This window comes from Akanthomyces muscarius, chromosome 5, assembly GCF_028009165.1.
Source record: "Akanthomyces muscarius strain Ve6 chromosome 5, whole genome shotgun sequence".
Lineage (NCBI taxonomy): Eukaryota > Fungi > Ascomycota > Sordariomycetes > Hypocreales > Cordycipitaceae > Akanthomyces > Akanthomyces muscarius.
The window spans coordinates 1,668,292-1,686,173 of record NC_079245.1 but is presented as its reverse complement, the minus strand read 5'-3'; the positions used below and the strand labels follow the sequence as shown (position 1 = coordinate 1,686,173).

Here is a 17,882-nt window from a genome sequence, read left to right as displayed (position 1 = left end):
TTCGCCCAGCCGTGCATCATTTCTTTTGTACACGCCCACCTCTGCCGCTTCGTAGACGCTCCAGATCGCTTGGGGCCCGTTTCGCTTTCCACCCCAGGCTCTCGTACCATCGTCCCTAGTAAAAGTCGTCATGATGTGCAACGAATCTATCTGTACACAGCATGGGCTTGGCCCCACCGTCTCGCTCTCGGTTCGAAGTATACCCATTTGCTTTATGCGGCAACTTCCACATCTGCTGGCAGAGCCGTCTCTGCGACAGGTTCTACCTGTTCGGTGTGCTTGACATTACGAGGCCACTTCTCCGCATATCCTGCGTCGTTTATGTCGGACCAGATGACTCTGACTGGCAGTTTGAGGCCTGCCGTTTCTGTAGACTCGATCTTGTTGCCGGGACCACCACTGCCTAGCACGGCCGCCATGTCCGCAACCGAGTTTGCCTTTTGGGCGTTGAGAGCCTTGCCGCGCTGGGCTTTGCTGCGCGTGAAAAGCGGTTCAGGTTCCTTCTCGGCGGCACGCTTGGCGGCCGCTTTCTTCTCGGCTTCGTTGTACTCGATCGGCTTCTTGTAGAGCAGGCTGTCGTCCCATGAGACCTCGTGCAGGTGCTTCAGCTCGCGCAGCTTCTGGAACACTACGCGGCCGACGTTGCCGTGCCCTCGGGGGAGCTCAATCTTGGCCATGGGCGCCCAGTAGTCCTTTCGCAGCTTGGCGGGCTTCGTCTTCTTGCCATTGTAGGGCAGCTGCTTCATGTCGTGGAACCCCTATCGAAAGCGCATGTGTTAGCAACCGTTGTTCTCCCGCCAGACACTTCAATACTCCCAGTTCGGGCATGATCTGTGCCATTGAATGCTGGGTAGAAAGATGCGCATACATCCAACGTGGGACTGAAGCTGTAAATCACTTGTTGAGTTCTGCGGTGGGCAAACACCCAGATGTTCTCGCCGTGGCCGTCGGGCCCTTGGAAGGCCCAGGGGTTCGGTGGTCTCTTTCCTCCGTGCACTTGACGCAGACAGAGTCGCGCAATGTCTGGTAATTGGCCCAAACGGACCCTTTGTGTTGTGTTCATCGTCAGTCAAAGTCGGCTGGCGTCGCTTAAAAAAACTTGAGTCGGCCGCCTCTATCAAAGGATATCATCAGCGAAATGGCAGAAAAGTCCAGAGCGCTATAAAGCTATCACGTGACACTGTCCTGGGGGTCTACTTTTTAGGCCTTTGTTCAGCAGCCCAAGGACCGGCCGGGCCGTGGAAAACCAGCTGACGGATGGACGGGACAGTAACACGGCGTCACGGCAGGAAAAAAACCCGAAAGTCAGAAGTAAATGAAGGGACAAATCATGTGCGAGATTGGGACAATAAAATGACTGATAATAATGTCTATTTGTGGTGTTTGCCTCTTCCGGCGCGGCTCTTGAAAGCAAGCCGAAAAAGTCACTTGGCATTTGGCAGCAAACGCACTGAACTTCGAGGTACACCGCCGAGTATCCGTAGAGGTTGGCAGTAAACTCAAGTCGCTGCGCCGAAAGTCAGATACAGTGATTGAGTGGCCCGTCCGGAGCCGTTAGCGCCCAACGACTCCACTAAACGGGCGGAAACTTCCAGTGACATCACGCTCGTACCACTAGCTTCTGTAAGCTTCAGGTAGCTTCCAGGCTGTTGGAGGGGTTAGCAGATCAGTCCATGATCTGATTCCATTCTCATTTAATTCTACTGCGACATCCCAACGTCTTCCTCTTTTCTTTCTTCAATCACACACACTTTCATCAAGTTCATGCTCACTGCATGCCTACAAATATACTAGACTGAAGTCCACTGGCTTGAGCTTTTTACCACACCGAAAACAATACCCAGTACCTACCAAAGCGACACGCACAGTCATTCGTTCACCATGAATGCACGAATGGATTTCACAGACAGAGCTCAAAAGGCCGTGGAAGATGCCATGTCCTTGGCTGAACAATACGCACACTCACAGCTTGCTCCCGTTCACCTGGCTGTCTCGCTGCTTGAACCTCCCGTCGACCTGTCCAAAGATCAGCAGAATGCCCCTCCTGGCGCCATCGCGACGCTTTTCCGGCAAGTTATCGAAAGAGCCCATGGCGACCCTCAACTCTTTGACCGAGCTCTGAAGAAGACGCTGGTTCGTCTGCCGAGCCAGGACCCTCCCCCAGAGCAGGTCTCTCTCTCGCCACAATTCCACGCCGTGTTGCGAAAGGCCATGGAGCTGCAGAAGGTCCAAAAAGATACCTACATTGGCGTCGATCACCTCATCACAGCGCTTGCCGACGAGCCCACCATTCAAGCGACCCTCAAAGAGGCCAACATTCCGAAGGCAAAGCTGATTCAAGACGCCGTCCAGGCTATCCGAGGAACAAAACGTGTCGACAGCAAGACCGCCGACACCGAACAAGACAATGAGAATTTGGCAAAGTTTACCATTGATATGACTGCCATGGCCCGCGACAAGAAGGTCGATCCGGTCATTGGCAGAGAAGAAGAGATTCGCCGAGTTATCCGCATCTTGTCTCGCCGTACCAAGAACAACCCTGTCCTTATTGGTGAGCCAGGTGTAGGAAAGACGACCGTTGTGGAAGGCCTTGCTCAGCGAATTGTCATCCGCGACGTTCCCGACAACTTGAAGAACTGCCGACTGCTCTCACTCGACGTTGGAGCGCTCGTTGCTGGCTCCAAGTTCCGCGGTGAATTCGAGGAGAGAATGAAAGGTGTCCTGAAGGAAATTGAGGCATCTAAGGAGATGATTGTTCTCTTCGTCGATGAAATTCATCTGCTCATGGGCGCTGGCTCATCTGGAGAAGGTGGGATGGATGCCGCCAATCTTCTCAAGCCCATGCTGGCCCGTGGCCAGTTGCACTGTATTGGTGCTACTACCCTTGCCGAGTACCGAAAGTACGTTGAAAAGGACGCTGCCTTTGAGCGTCGTTTCCAGCAGGTTCTCGTCAAGGAGCCTTCCATCCCTGAGACCATTTCCATCCTCCGTGGCCTCAAAGAGAAATACGATCGCCACCATCGTGTCACAATCAAGGATAATGCCCTGGTCGCCGCCGCCAACTTGGCCGCCAGATATCTTACCACTCGACGACTGCCTGATTCCGCTATCGATCTGGTCGATGAGGCCGCTGCTGCCGTGCAAGTCGCTCGCGAGTCTCGACCAGAAATCATTGATTCCAACGAACGCAAGCTGAGCCAACTCATGATCGAGATCGCCGCTCTTGAGAAAGAGCACGATGAAGCATCTCAGGCTCGTCTCATGCAGGCAAAGAAGGAAGCCAGGAATGTCGAGGAGGAACTCGAGCCACTTCGCGAAAAGTACAAGAACGAAATCAAGCGAAGCGAGGATATTCACAATGCCAAGGTCAAGCTCGACGACCTGGAGAAGCGCTTGGAAGATGCTATGAATAACGGAGAGCACGCCAAGGCCGCCGACCTCAAGTACGGAGCTATCCCTGACCAGCAGGACGTCATTAAACGACTCGAGGTCAAGAAGGCCGCCGCTGATGCTGCTCTCAACGAATCCAACGTTGATGCCGGTGGATCCATGGTCACTGACACCGTGGATGCTGACCAAATCAATGAAATTGTTGCGCGCTGGACCGGCATTCCTGTTACACGACTCCGCACTTCCGAGAAGGAGAAGCTCATTCACATGGAAAGAGCTCTGAGCAAGGTCGTTGTCGGCCAGCGGGAAGCCGTCCAGTCTGTCGCCAACGCCATCAGATTGCAGCGCTCTGGTTTATCCAACCCCAACCAGCCTCCCAGTTTCCTCTTCTGCGGTCCCTCGGGTACCGGTAAGACGCTCCTCACTAAGGCTCTTGCCGAATTCCTCTTCGACGACAGCCGCGCCATGATCCGCTTCGATATGTCCGAATACCAGGAGCGTCACGCGCTCAGTCGCATGATCGGTGCACCGCCAGGCTATGTCGGACACGACGCTGGCGGCCAGCTCACGGAAGCGCTGCGCCGCAAGCCCTTTTCTATCCTCCTCTTTGACGAAGTCGAAAAGGCGGCCAAGGAGATTCTGACTGTTATGCTGCAGCTCATGGATGACGGCCGCATCACTGACGGCCAGGGCCGCGTCGTCGACGCCAAGAACTGCATCGTCGTCATGACCTCCAACCTGGGCGCCGAGTACCTCACGCGCCCCGGTACCAAGGAGGGCAAGGTCGATGCTGCCACGAAGGAGCTGGTGATGGGTTCACTGCGCAACTACTTCCTCCCCGAGTTCCTCAACCGCATCAACTCGGTCGTCATCTTCAACCGCCTTACGCGCAAGGAGATTCGCAATATTGTTGACGTTCGCATCATTGAGATCCAGAAGCGGCTCCATGACAACGGACGCAACGTCACCATTGAAGTGTCCGACGAGGCCAAGGACTACCTCGCCAGCGCGGGATACTCGCCTGCTTATGGCGCCCGTCCCCTGGCTCGCCTCATCGAACAGGAGGTCCTCAACAAGCTCGCAATTCTCATTCTCCGCAACAGCATCCGCGATAAGGAGACGGCGCGTGTCGAGCTGGATGATGGCAGAATCGTCGTGCTCGCGAATCACCACGACAGTGACCCTGACGAGGACGACGAGATGATAGACGAGGAAGACGCTGTCGATGAACTCGAGATGGGCGACGAAGACTTTTACGACTAGAAAGTCAAACAGCAAAAAGAAAAAGAAACGAGTTATGTTCTTATACTTGATCTGGTTTATCATTTGTACGGAAGTCGCATTACAAAATGACGACGTTGTACTGTTCGCTCTGCACATGGCGCTCTTCTTTTCTCATTACGATGTTGTCTTTTATGTTATCATGGCCAAAGGCGTTGTCTTTTTGTATATAGATAATAATTGTATGCTGTGTATATGGCATAAAACACAAATAAAAATTCGAAACCAAACAAGTCTCTCATAACAATTCTGGAAGTAAAATATTTTGTGCATGTACCACGTTAGAACGTAACGCCCGAGTAAAATGAGGGTTTTCAATGGAGCCAAGATGATGCTGCCCGGGCTAATACCCCGGACAAGAGAAGAAGGGTTAAATGAAGAAGGGAAAAGGTCTGCCTGCTTTTATTAGGTGTGTTTCTCGTCTCGATCTCACGGCAGACCAAGTAGGACGCCGTCATCGCCGATCCAGCCAAAGTCGTCTGTGAACATGGTCCAGTCAATCTCCTGAAAGGGGTCCGGACCCATGGTCATGGGTTGCAGCATGTTGTTCGGCTGGCCGACGGATGAAGGCGCAGGCTGCTGTGCTCTCGCAGCCGGTGCACCACTTTCTCTGACGGGCTGCTCGATGGCACTCTGCGCCAGGTTCTGCCGTGTCGTCCTGTGACCATCTGCAGGCAGTTAATATCCTGTAAGAGAGAAAAAAGATGCGAAAAAGACTCTTCTTCTTTTTTAAGTTTCGGTCATGTGTTTGATAGGATGTTGACATACTGATTAACTCTTCGGCTCTGTTGGCCGCGGCCGCCGTCTCGCTGTTCTTTTGCGCGGCGCGAAGGCCCTTCTTGAACAGCTCCAGACACCAAAACGACATGCCGACGCCGAGGCGATCGGACCAGGCGCGGGGGCCGACCTCGATGCGCGGGATGAGGTGGCGGACGGTCCAGAACGTCTCGATGATGACGCCGATGCGGTGCGGGAGGTCGCTCTCCTCGACAGAGCAGCGGTGGAGCACAGCGGCAGCGTGCTGCGCGAGCAGGTTGGCGTCGTTGGGGGACATGTCGGGCGGTGCCGACGTCGAGTACAGGATGCTGGTGACGATGCAGGCGGCGTCGATTAGACTGCGGAAGATCTGGTTCGTGGCGTGTGTGAGTAGCTTGCTGCGCGACTCCTGCTCGAGCACCGTGCTGATGAGGCTGCGTGCCGTGTTGAAGGCGCGGAGATAGTTGATGCGCTGGATATGGGGCGGTACTTCGGGGTTGGCGGAGAAGTAAAACGTTTGGATCTCGAGGAGCGCTGAGAGAGACAGGACGTGCGTAAGTTCTATTTTGGCATTAGTGGTAGGCATGCTGTTGGGGGGGCCATCAAATGAGGATCGTACCAGTGTTGGACTGTATTATCGCAGGCTTCAGCGTCTCAAACTCTTGTTCCCATCTCGCGACTTCGGAGCTAGGGGCTTGTCCATGAATGGACGCATGAACCGACATTGCTGAGTGGAAGCGGTTCAAAAATCGGTAGAGGTCAAACGTGGATATTAGGTCAGCCCAGAATGGCGAGTCCAGCGATGCGCGACATTGTGTGTCGTCGTGTTGGATAGAGGGTGGCGGATGGCCACTTGTAGTTGATATTCTGCAAGTAAGGCCCGTTAGTAAATGATGATGCAGTTCGACGAATTCCTGTCTTCTTACTTTTGCGCCAGTATACAGCAGGCCATCCAGGTCGATGATGCTTCCTCGTCGGTGAAGATGCGAGCTTTCCTGGTGCCTACGCAAAACTGCTTGTGACTACCGCGGCCAGTGTGTGCCCCGATCATCATGATGCCTGTCATGACTATGCTAACATACGTCGTGGATGAATCTGTCAGCAGCCGTATAACGGGGAGAGGCCACGCGCAGAGAAACAAGGCCGCGTGTGCAGTTTCTAGCGACATGACCGGATCGATCAGCGTTTTTGCTATGTCCTTCTCGACATGATCTACCAGGGCGCGGAAAAAGACGCGATCTTTGGTATATCGGCGACAGGTTACGTATACAATGACCCAAAACAGGGTCGGGCTGGCTTCGTAACACTCATCCGGATCTCGCTTTCGCAAGATGGGCAGTGCGGGGTGGAAGCACTGCAGGAATCTAACAAATCATTGTGAGCAGGGTTTCAATGCCACATGTACGGACCACTTACTTGTTAAAATACCAGTCAATGTCTTGTCCGGACACCATATGTTCGCGAAGCATCCGGGCCTGGGTGGGGCCGGTCTTGGGCCGCTGCTCGGGGAGCCTCGCGGACGGCGCCGCAGTAGCTGACGGTTCAGACAGCGGCGTGGGCGCTTGCGGAACGGCCTGCGCAAAAGTGCGACTATGATTTTCTGATGAGTTGGGAAATGGCACCCGCGGGCTGGGCGGCGTCCAACTCGTGTCGGCACCAGTGGTGCCGTGGGGATCGACGACCTGCTTGATGGACCGGAGCTCCTGCTCGAGCTGCTCGAGCTTGCTGCGCGACGGTCAGCAGTCTAAGAGGAGATGAACAGGCTCAATTATCGATCGTTTACCTTCTTTTCGTTATGCGCTTGTGAAACTTATCCACTACGCATGATAGCTGGAGTTTGGCGCATCTCTGACACGGCTGGCCGGGGACGGTACTAGATCGACAGCGCACCTGGACAGGCACAAAAAAACGAGACACACTTGTAAGTCTAAAAATATCCTTGGCTGGGCTGCGCAAAGGTACCGCAAAGCGCCGCTTCTTGGCATAATGGCGCCAGGCAGCTAAGCATTTGGCGGATTTTTCTACCCGGGACAAGCACACACCTTGGAGTTGCGACAGTTGACACAGGCTACATTGCGCCGCGTACGGTCCTCGCTATGTGGTGACGCTGACGACGCTGCATCCGCTGAGGGTGGCGTGGGGGCCATCGGGGGACGTAAGTCTCTGCTGCCACGGGTGGCTCTTTTCACGGCATGGCCTCTGTGGCGCTGCAAAAAGAAAAGAACGAGGGGCTTTGGCAGGCTTCTTTTCCGTCAATGCCAAAAACCGTTGCGCCGGGCTGACCGTTATTCAAATCCAGGTTTTGGTGGGAGAGCCAGCGGCCGCTGTCAAGCGTTGTCGGTACTAAACATCGCCGAACGTCACGTGCGACCTACGTATGCGTTTTTCAGCGAGGAGGCTTCGGAACATGCCTCTCCCCCGTTGCTCCACGATTTGATCTGAGCGCTAGCACGCTTTCACTTTTGTGACTATGCTTTCTCTCATTGTGGTACGCGTGTTGTGATGCTGTCATGCATGATTTTCTTCTATTCTGTGGGGGCGAGTCTGTGCCTGCCCTGGCTAACACGGCCACTGTTGGCCCCCTGTACTGTACGCTTTGTGTTTTTTTTTTTTTACCCAGCTGTCGCCGCGCGGCGCTCACTGCTTCTTCTTTGTACCGTCCAACTTCGCGCTGCTGCCACCGGCGCGGCTCTCTGCCGTATTGCTCTTGTGCCCGGATCGCAGAAACCCATCAAGCAGCTTCCATAGAATCCACGCAAAGCCGATCGAGATGGCGGCCGTGGTTCCAGTTCCCAACCAGTCCGATGCGCTGTCGTTGAGGACGGGAACAGAGATGCTGCTCATGAGTCGGCTGTCCATAATGCGGTTCCCACCATGCCCCTGTGGATAGACATGCCAGAATACTGTTCCGTCTTCAAATAAGTCGTCATATCCAAGATGGGTCCTATCGAAGGGACTTTTGGTAAAATCGACCGACTGTAGAGGCTCACACGCCCAAAATACTGCGGGAAATGGAACCTCGATATCTTCAATGCCTGTGCTGGAGGGTTTAAGATAGCGGAGGTGTAGGGGTACCTCTGCTGTCCACGCGTCGGGATACGTCCGCATCGCGGGAGGCGCAAGCTGTAACAACAGCGTAGAGCCCCAAACTGGCGTAGTATACTCCGGGGCTTCCAAGTCCACGGGAAGGCTTGTATACGGCGCCGCTGTCAGATTTTTCGATGCTAGAAACAGATCATCGGCCAGCTGATACCTGTCTGCGAATATAGTCCTCGGCAGCGTCAGATATGCATACATTTTGCAGCTGCCGGCGTTGGCTGCCGGCGGCTTGTTGGAGTCAAAGCCGAGCTGCATGGTCGGGTGCAGGCCGGTGGGCGTTGCAAAACTAGACGAGAATGACGCATCGCTGGCTCTATGACGACTCGGAAACGCAAAAAACACCGGACCTGGCTTGGTCTGTTCTTTGAGAACGGTCAGAGTGCCAGAGACTCCCAATTCATGCGATTTCATATTGGGGGGCTCGTCCAAGCCCATAATGCCAACTTCGGTGCGTCGGTTGTCAGCGGCTAGCGCTACCAGACTTTGACTGCGCAGCGACCAGAACGCCGTCAACTTGGCTGTTTGGTCCGTCGCGTCATACGTTATATCGAGCGAAGCAGCACTGTCGAGTCCTCGTACCCTTGCCTGGCATTCTGAATCAACCTCGGTGCAAAAGATGGCCGAAAAATGAGTCATAAAATCGTCCAAGGCTTCAACATGCTGGTATAGATAACGGCCTGTTGAAGACCCCTTTGACTTGTGCTTGAATTCGGTAAAGGTCTGTCCCGAACGTAAGCAACCACCTCCGCGTGTTCTCGCGAGAGCTTACCTCTGTTGATTCGCACTCAACGGGTCCAAAGGCGTGCAGCAGAGGACACAATTTGGGTCTCAAGTACATGTCAGTCTGTGAATAATTGATGTTCAACTTCCAACTTACGCGTCTGGGTCTGTTTGTTCTGCTGGAATATAAGAGACGTGGAGCCCTGGTGATATGCGGGAGCTAAACGGGGCAATTGTGTTTTGCTGTTTGGGGCTGGCCCATCGAACCTGTAGAGAGCGGAATTGACGCAAAACCGAGGCGAAGTTGACAGGAATCTCATCTATGGGAATGGTGAATCTGTCTTCACGCATGGTATTAATGGTCGGACCTAGTAGTCCAGTAGGTTGCACATCAAAGTCTTTCGGGTCGAGTTCACCCCCTGGGGGATGAACAAAAGTGATGCGCTCCTTCATCGTAGCGAGTGGTCTTCAGGCATTCAGCGGTCTGGTGCAGCTTGGGTCGTATAGTGGTAGCAGAAGATTGTGCCAAAGCAGACAGGCTCTAGGTACCTGGCTGGTGCGGTAGCTGTAGAAGCAGAGGGAGAGGTTGTCTCGGCCGCAGCTTCGTGAGAGCTGGCATGAGCTAGCTCCACACAAGCTCCGAGAGGCCTACCCTAGACGAGAAATTTGTAAAGCATTCGATGCAAGATGGAATATTCATTTTGTAAAGTTTTTTTTCGGGCGATCTTGCTTTGTCTTTTGGTCCTGGACAGATCATGCCAATGTTCTACAACACGTCAGAAAGCTTCGGTTCAAATTGTCGTACGCAGACACTCAAAATAGCGTGCAGTATGTTTGTGCACTTGGGGCCATCTATATACTCTTAACCAGCACTGTAACCAGGCAGTCTCCGCGATGCTACCAATGCTTGCGAGATGCAACCAAACAAGCATGCTGTTTCGATCCCTGGTCAAACTTAGCCACAATAGCTCTCTAAAAAGATTTGGGAGGATCGTCGCTGATCAAATGGCCCAAGACACCCGGTGTGCCAAAGGACAGACCGACGGCAAGTGGCGCTAGTCCTCTTTGGGGACCGAGATGTGAGGCTCAGCCGTTGCGCTCTCGAAGATGCGGCTTCATCATTGCGCGGCCACTGCTAGTCTCGTTCATTTTCCCCCAAAATATTACTCGAGCCGTGCTCATTTCAATTCCTCTCTGGTCATTGATTCTTGTTTGCGAAAAACACTTCTAGCGAGACTGGTCCATGGCCTGATGGCCCTCCACTCAGAGTCACCACAAAACCGCCGACCGACTCGCTCTCGACAATGAGTGACGACCAACCGTATGTCACAATTCGTGCCCGCCAGCCCGTGGGGGGGCCAGGCGCACGCAATGGTGACCCATCTGTAAGTTCACAAATGCTACATTACAATCTTGTTTCGCCCTTTTCTTTCCGGGCCGACTGTAGCTAAATACCTCTCATCTGCCTGTTTCCCGGCGATATAGGCAAACTTCAGCAACGGCGCAATGCAGCCCAGATCGGCCACTCACGATATCAGCCGTACGAGCTTCCATGTGAAGCACATCAGTCAGTTTGCTAAGCGACTGGAAGATGCAAGTAAAAGCCTGGCGGCAAATGGGAGCTTTTTACTAACTGGCAGCATCTAGTCTGCGACCCGGGCCTTTCCTAACCGCGGCCGCTCATCGCAGCGCTACAAAAAGGTGGAAGCTCTTCTTCTTCATTGGGGTTCTGATGATCTTTTTGTACTGCCGGAATTGGAGGACTTGGAAAAGTGTCTGAGCGAGGACTATGCGTTTGACACGGACATCTTCGCCATCCCATCGGAGAACTCGCATCTCGAGCTGATGATGCGCGTTGGTCAGCTGATCAAAGAGCATGAATCACCCGACACACTATTTCTGGTATACTATGGAGGTCATGCTAGAATAGACGAGTCTCGCCAAAGCACATGGTGCGCGTACGTATCAACTTGAAGCCTGCCTTAAGCATTGAAGCTGACATATACGCAGGACACGGGAGCCGACCTCTTCCTGGTTGCAGTAAGACGACTCTGCCCAAATGCCGTTGAATCCTCTCTAATTTGTAGTAGATGGTCTGCTATTCAGACGCTCCTTGAGCGCTCGAAATCAGATGTTCTCATCCTGCTAGACTGCTGCGCTGGCGCAGCAAGCGCTACCTTCCCCACTGGAAACAGCATTACCGAGACGATATCGGCGTCGAGCTGGGATGCAATTGCTCCAGATCCGGGTCGATACTCTTTCACCAATGCATTGATTGAAGTCTTGCAAGAATGGAGGTCGCGAACATTTTCTGCTGCCATGCTGCACGCCGAGGTGCTGGCTCGCCTGAAGCACCCACGTCCAATCACCATCAACGGCAAGCTGTTCGAAGCGCGATCGACCCCGGTTCATTTTATGATGACGGCAAATCACAGAGCTCCAAGTATTGAGTTCTGCAGTGCCAGGCAGGTGCAGAAGCTGCCCCCGTCGCCGCCGCTGCCTCCGTCTCCCCCACGGCCCAGTCACGGCTCCGGCGCTGACCCAATGGGTATTACTCGAGGCCCTTGCCCCAACCCCATTCCCAGAGAGCCTGTGGTCAGCGACCCGAACGAGGATACGCCGCACGTCATGATTTCGCTAGCCTTGGAAGACGACCAGAGGCTTGATATCAATGCTTGGGAGCAATGGCTGAGTGCCTTTCCGGCGCTTGCCAAGCATGTCAAAGTGCAAGGAGTGTTCAAGAGTCACTCCACCCTACTTCTCGTTTCCATGCCGGTCATGATATGGGACCTACTTCCTGAAGATCACGCGACATCCTTCGTCGCCTTCATCAGATCGAACAATCTCGCCATACCCAAAAATGCCCAGCAGCCACCAGTGGTGAGTACGGCGGCGCAAGTTCGCCGGTCCCACGGGGGTAGAACCGATACGGAGTCCTTTGTTTCCCGTGTTTCTGGGACTACGTTCGCTGCTACAGACCATGTATACGATCGTCGGCCTAAAGAAGCATCTGGCCTTGGCCATGGCTCAGCTGGGACGATGACTAGAAGCGAACAGCCTTCTAGCTATTCACTGGCCTTCAGCGCTCCAGGATCACCGGTTCTGTCTTCCCAGGGAGCCTCAAATCTTCTACCGCTCCGCTCGGTAGATTCTACCCTGTCCCTTCAAACCCTACAGCGCCAGCCATTGTCTGAATCTCCTCCGGAAAGCTCTGGGATATCGAGGCAGATTGTTCTCAATCAACAACAAGCAATGCGTCGTACTGTCTTTGGCGACAATGTTCCCGAGCCCAAGCGCTTTGCAAATCATGTAGAAAGAAGACTCGAGGAATATTACCAGCATGAGCCTTTACCTAATGATGCGCAAAGCGCGATGCTAGCTTCTAATCTAGGTATCGAAATATGGCATCTCGAAGTTTGGTTCCACCACAGGCGCGAGAGGGATATTGTCTCCACTCGATTTGCAAGTATGAAGCTCAAAGATATGTCTCGTGGAGGCCACGATGGACCTCGCATGATTCTTCCCACATCCCTTTCTGAGTTGTTGGAATTGTCCTTGCCCGGTCAGATTCTGCCATTTGATCTTCGTTCGGCGAAAGATTTCAACAGATCACACCTACATGGAGCATTGAATCTACGCGCGCCACAGTCTTTTCTTCAAATAGCACCTCTCGATATTATAGAGCGATGCTTTAATGACCAGGAGAGTCGGAGAGCTTTTGCAGCACGGATGAGCTGCAAATGCATACTCTTCTACTCAAAAGGCATCGATTCTCCTTCCGGGTGTCCTGCCGCAGAAAGTCTACTGGACAAGCTACGATCGAGTGGCTGGACCGGGGAATGCTTCATACTAAAGGGCAACTTTCGCGAATTCAGCGTTTCATTCGACAAATTCATCGTTGGCTCCAAGGCTACACCTGAAGCCACAGCTTGGTCAACTAAATGGCAAGACATGGTGCCGTCTGGCTCAGCTGAGGTCGAAAGTAAGCAGAGGTATACACAATGGTTAGACGCCCGTCGAGCAGAAGAGACGCATCAGCGATCTCCGTATACACCAGAGCAGCTGGCTGAACGAACAGAGCGCCTTGAGAGCCAAGAACGCGAGCTGCAGTCTGAGTTCAGAGAGCAGCACAACGACTTGTATCGGAAAGCTAGAGACCTGCAGGCAGACCATGAGACTCGATCCTCTGATGCAAACGCCGAAATGGTGGAATATCTAGATCGGGGCCTAGGCAAGCTGCGCGGCGAGCTGGCGCCGGAGCCGGCGCCGCCGAGAGTCTACCCGGATGTCGCCAGCCCCTCTAAGATGCACGCCGACGACTACACAGGCAAGGTGTATCGTGCCACCTCAGACGAGACGGACGGCTACGTGGAAGTGCCAAGGGCGAGTGATGTCCGATACGCAACAGGACACGCCGGACGCCCATCGTCTGAGACGGGAGGCCAGCAAGAGGACACAACGCGCCGTGGTCGGAGCGGCGGTGGAGGGCTGCTCACAAAGGTATTTCGGCGATCCTGAACAGCATTGAACGGATAAACGACTTGGTTTTGGCGGGGTTATTTTCTTTATTTCACCGGAGTTCTTTTTTCTCTCTCTCGCTACATGTGCCACTATACAGACAGGTGGCAATTTGTCTTTAATTTTACGCCTGTAAATCCTTGCTTGACTGGTCCGAGAATGTGCCGACGTGATACCAGTGATTCTTATTCGCTGAAGCGTCATCAAAACAACAATAGATACCCCAACGGAATTGCCCTCGTGCCTCAGCCCGACGCCAATCTCGATACTGGGCAGTCACCGGTACCAGGGCCAGCACTGTCGAGACACGAGATTTCTGTCGTGTCACACTTCCTATTCCGGTAATTCTCGCGAAGTAGCTTGTTTCGTAATCAAGGTGAACAAGAAGACGGGCTATTCATGCTGTGGACCGTTCAATCTTGTGTCTATACAAAAGAAAAACCGGTGTAATCTACTGACAGTGCGGGCACCCGTCCAGCGTCACACATGGGAATCGGGGTGTGTGAGTACGTTTGACAGCCTTTGGCGGCGGCCCCTCTTCTTGTCCTTCCCTGGAGGCGGATCCATGACATACCGGCGGTAAGAGAGCAGCATGCTTGTGCGACTCACCGGTTTTTCTTTGTGGCCTCGCTCTTCGCTTCATTGGCGTATAACGGGTAGAATGAGAGGTTGCTATGCATCTCGTGCTACATATGGCAGGCTGCAGGGAATGACACAATGGGTTGGGCGTGCGGACGGGCAGCCGCACGAAAAGGAGTTTTCAGAGAGGCACATGCAGAGCCTGTCATTGCATGTCACGTACGTTGTTGAGAATAGGACGGGTGCATTTATTCAAGATTCATGTATGCTGTGTCACCTGAAAAATCGTGTGAGTGGGTAATGAATGATGCGGGCTGTCTATCGTGCGATTTAGTCCAAGGCCTTGAGGTTAGATGCAGGACGAGAGAGCGGCGTATACTATTTTGACAACTGCAGGCTTGAACACGAAACGATACAAAGCCTGCGCTTCTTTTGACTAAGAGAAACTCCCGAAAACCCGGTAACGAGCTTACATGGGGGTTGCACGACACGGAAAAGTCTGTTGTACGCGGCGTGTCGAGCTCGACGACGCGCCGTGGCACGGCAGCCATCATCCACATGGCTTGAGAATCATGTGTACTTGGGGGAACACACAAGTATACTATGTCTATCCTCTTCTGCAGATGGTCAGGGGTTCTGGTATAGCCTCTGGAGAGTTGGTGCTGGGTTTACTGCTCTGCCATAGGTTTCGATGAGCAGGATGGCACTGTCAGCGCTAGTTGGATGCACTGGAGGGTAAAGAATCGCAAACATCAAACAGTCCGCACCGGGAAGAACTATATTTCCTCACCGAAACTTCATTGTGTAGTAGGAGGGCTGAAACATGCAGCAAGTGCCGGAACGCCATGAATATGCCGTGCTTCTAGGGGCCTCTGTCGTATCTCGCCACCACGGTGGCTGGAGACACTCATGAATCGACACAATTTCCCTAACGATCATATAATTTCTTTTCCTCTATACCCGAAAAGAAAGCACCAGATTGATTTGGGCACTTCGCGTACATTACTACATAGAGGTCGGCTTCAAACGTCCACAGCATCGATGTGATAGACGAGCTGGTCCCTGAGGCCCTGGCTACAGCGAGGCACCTTCTGGCCAATGAGAAGGCCAAGAGCACAGTATCTCGTATTCATCCCCTCCAATTCAAATATCCTGACATTTGGCATGTTACAGAGCGCTTGTTGCGTATGACAACGTGTCAGATCCTGTGTAAGATTCAGAACGTGGCAACCTGTCCTCAATGAGCCACGCCACGGCACTGGTGCTCATCTATCCGACAGCCACATTTCTGCTTCTGCGCTACAGTTTGGGACACAGCATGGGCTGTGCTCAATACTGCTGTTCTACGTCCAAGTGTTTAATTTCTCGTCCGCTCTCCCGCTCCTGTGGCTAGCTGAATGACTTCAATGCTCATCATTTGTCATACAACGCGAATGGCAGTATGCGTGGGAATAGCAGTAGATCTTGAAAAACAATAAGGCGACGCGGGCAAGGCCATAGTGAAAGCAGTGCTGTGGCGGGGCGAGCAACTTGTCTCTTCATCTCTTTACAGGACTATGGGAAAATCAAACTGTGGTGTATCGTTGTAACAGGACCACCTCGGCGAACAACCAAATCAGAGACGGTGGAGGCTGAACGAGGCCGGGAGTATTACATGTTGACAATTCATCGGCAGTTGTGAAGCTGATATACGCCAAATATGACGATGTTGCAATTAAGTAACGGTAGCTTGATTGGGCAAGACTCTGAAAAGTCACCGGAGCATACTCGTCGAGGCAGGTCAAGAGGCCAGGAGCGTGAGACCGATGTCGCAGAATATACGGGTTGGTTGCTACCATAGTTCCCGACTAGGCAAGTGGTTTTTGGGAGGAATGCTGTCCCTTCAAAGAACCAAGGAGGCCATCCTACAAGCGCTCCAGAGCTCCGCCATTATACATTGGTTGAGTCAATTCAGACGGTCACGGCACAGCACTGGTGTTTTGGGCCACGCGTCGGCAGCAATGCACACACGCAAATATGCACAATGTCCTACTGTAGGGTGTTCTTGGTTGGCCGGCCGGCTGCCTTTACTTTCGGGCTATTAATTTCGAGATGGGTATCGGCAAGGGTTGTAGTGGGGGAAAGGGGCATGGCAGATGAAAACAAAGGAGACCTCTCTGGCAGGTGGATATTGTCAATTCAGAAAAACCTCCCGCAGATCATTATCATCATCAGTCCGTCGGTCCCCTGCTTCCTCATGGATTCAAGTGACGTGTAACAGATATACAGCCGCCCCAAGAGGAAGGAGGGGGGCCTGCAACGAGTAATTGGAACTAGATCAAGACTCTTGGCATTTCAAGCTCTCTTTCTCCCCCACCTGTCTTTTTGCGTTCTTGCTTTTATCCCCCCCGGGGCCCTTCGTCTAGTTTACGTGGCGCGTTGGATAACGAGTGGAAATAGCCGTCGAGAATACTGACACACAGAAAGGGAGGCCTACCAGCAATTGATGATGCGCGGTGGAACTAAGCTGATTAGCGCTCCCATCAGTTGGGTCGCGATCCCAAGACCAACTAGGTAGGTCGCCAGTTCTGTTGAAAGTTCGACCCGCTAGAGGAGGGGTGTCGCTGGTCCACAGGCTTCTAACCGAGAGAATAGGTGTGTGTGTAGCCACAAGGTGCGCAAGTTTACAGGCCTCTATTTACTCCGAACTGGTAGCTTGTTGCTTCCTTGTTGCTCCCATGTCTCGGAGCTACCATGCTCCACGTCGCCGCCGCCACACCAAGACCAAGGTGGCTGCAACTGAGCCTTTCTGCGCTCGCCTTGCAACGACAGCTAACAACCCCCGTCCATGTAACCGACCCGTTTGTCCACTCAAAAGGCTTTTACATATCTTTCCTCTCGGAATGATGCCGAGCGTACTAACACGATCGAGCAGTGGCTGAAATATCTCCCAGTAGCATTCCTTTACCCTATGTGCGGCCAAGATGCTCTGGAATATAGTAGGAGCTTTGTGTTCATTCAGAGTTGTAGGCCGACGTGGAAAATATCAGCATGAAGGCTATATCTTGGCATAGTGATAAGTGATGTTAGCTTTAGCCATAGCCTAGTTTGCTAGTCAGGCCTTGCGCATGTAATAGGCATGCAGTAGCGTGTGGGCATCCCTCTACCAAGCGCAAAAGAGCCCAAAAAAAGTGGTGCCTAATATGGAAAGACCACGGTATAAACGTCAAGTAGATTGCACATGCCCAGCGTTTCCATCAGGAAGGGACACCGAAACTGGGTCGTCTGATAACGTGGTGGCGTACATGCAGCCGACCCTCCCAACTGGCTGGAGGAGCACGCCGTCTTACTGCCGCATGCATTTGCGGCCTGGAGAAAACGGCCTGGGCAGCCAAGATGCCTGCACGCTGCAACGGCCTTGACGGTGCAGATGTCATAGGTGCATGGACGGACGCCACCGCAATTCGTCCCTTGCTCCGGCGTCAAGGTAGAGACGGGTGACGACAATGCTTGAAGCCGCAGCATGGCAGCATGCACACTAAGGGTCGTATAGCAACGAG

General features: G+C 53.2%; 6 protein-coding genes across 6 annotated transcripts; 3 read left to right on the top strand and 3 right to left on the bottom strand.

The window, feature by feature from the left end:
• Positions 1-212: 212 nt before the first annotated feature.
• LMH87_009843 (uncharacterized protein) lies at positions 213-1,063 on the bottom strand (the record flags this gene model as incomplete). The annotated part of the gene is made up of 2 exons (XM_056196910.1): positions 213-758; positions 869-1,063. 2 exons carry the CDS (start codon positions 1,061-1,063, stop codon positions 213-215), a joined length of 741 nt encoding a protein of 246 aa, XP_056054011.1.
• Positions 1,064-1,881: 818 nt separating this feature from the next.
• LMH87_009842 (uncharacterized protein) lies at positions 1,882-4,653 on the top strand (the record flags this gene model as incomplete). The annotated part of the gene is made up of 1 exon (XM_056196908.1): positions 1,882-4,653. One exon carries the CDS (start codon positions 1,882-1,884, stop codon positions 4,651-4,653), a length of 2,772 nt encoding a protein of 923 aa, XP_056054010.1.
• Positions 4,654-5,100: 447 nt separating this feature from the next.
• LMH87_009841 (uncharacterized protein) lies at positions 5,101-7,574 on the bottom strand (the record flags this gene model as incomplete). Its single annotated transcript, XM_056196907.1, has 7 exons — positions 5,101-5,339; positions 5,440-5,988; positions 6,047-6,294; positions 6,354-6,791; positions 6,844-7,152; positions 7,211-7,317; positions 7,470-7,574. 7 exons carry the CDS (start codon positions 7,572-7,574, stop codon positions 5,101-5,103), a joined length of 1,995 nt encoding a protein of 664 aa, XP_056054009.1.
• Positions 7,575-8,064: 490 nt separating this feature from the next.
• On the bottom strand, positions 8,065-9,699 carry LMH87_009840 (uncharacterized protein; the record flags this gene model as incomplete). The annotated part of the gene is made up of 3 exons (XM_056196906.1): positions 8,065-9,246; positions 9,296-9,353; positions 9,404-9,699. 3 exons carry the CDS (start codon positions 9,697-9,699, stop codon positions 8,065-8,067), a joined length of 1,536 nt encoding a protein of 511 aa, XP_056054008.1.
• An 851-nt stretch (positions 9,700-10,550) lies between these two features.
• On the top strand, positions 10,551-13,764 carry LMH87_009839 (uncharacterized protein; the record flags this gene model as incomplete). The annotated part of the gene is made up of 7 exons (XM_056196905.1): positions 10,551-10,631; positions 10,732-10,839; positions 10,894-11,204; positions 11,257-11,286; positions 11,337-12,126; positions 13,217-13,250; positions 13,325-13,764. The coding sequence occupies 7 exons, from the start codon at positions 10,551-10,553 to the stop codon at positions 13,762-13,764; spliced, it is 1,794 nt and encodes a 597-aa protein (XP_056054007.1).
• A 3,064-nt stretch (positions 13,765-16,828) lies between these two features.
• LMH87_009838 (uncharacterized protein) lies at positions 16,829-17,322 on the top strand (the record flags this gene model as incomplete). Its single annotated transcript, XM_056196904.1, has 4 exons — positions 16,829-16,896; positions 16,978-17,033; positions 17,155-17,172; positions 17,258-17,322. 4 exons carry the CDS (start codon positions 16,829-16,831, stop codon positions 17,320-17,322), a joined length of 207 nt encoding a protein of 68 aa, XP_056054006.1.
• Positions 17,323-17,882: the final 560 nt, after the last annotated feature.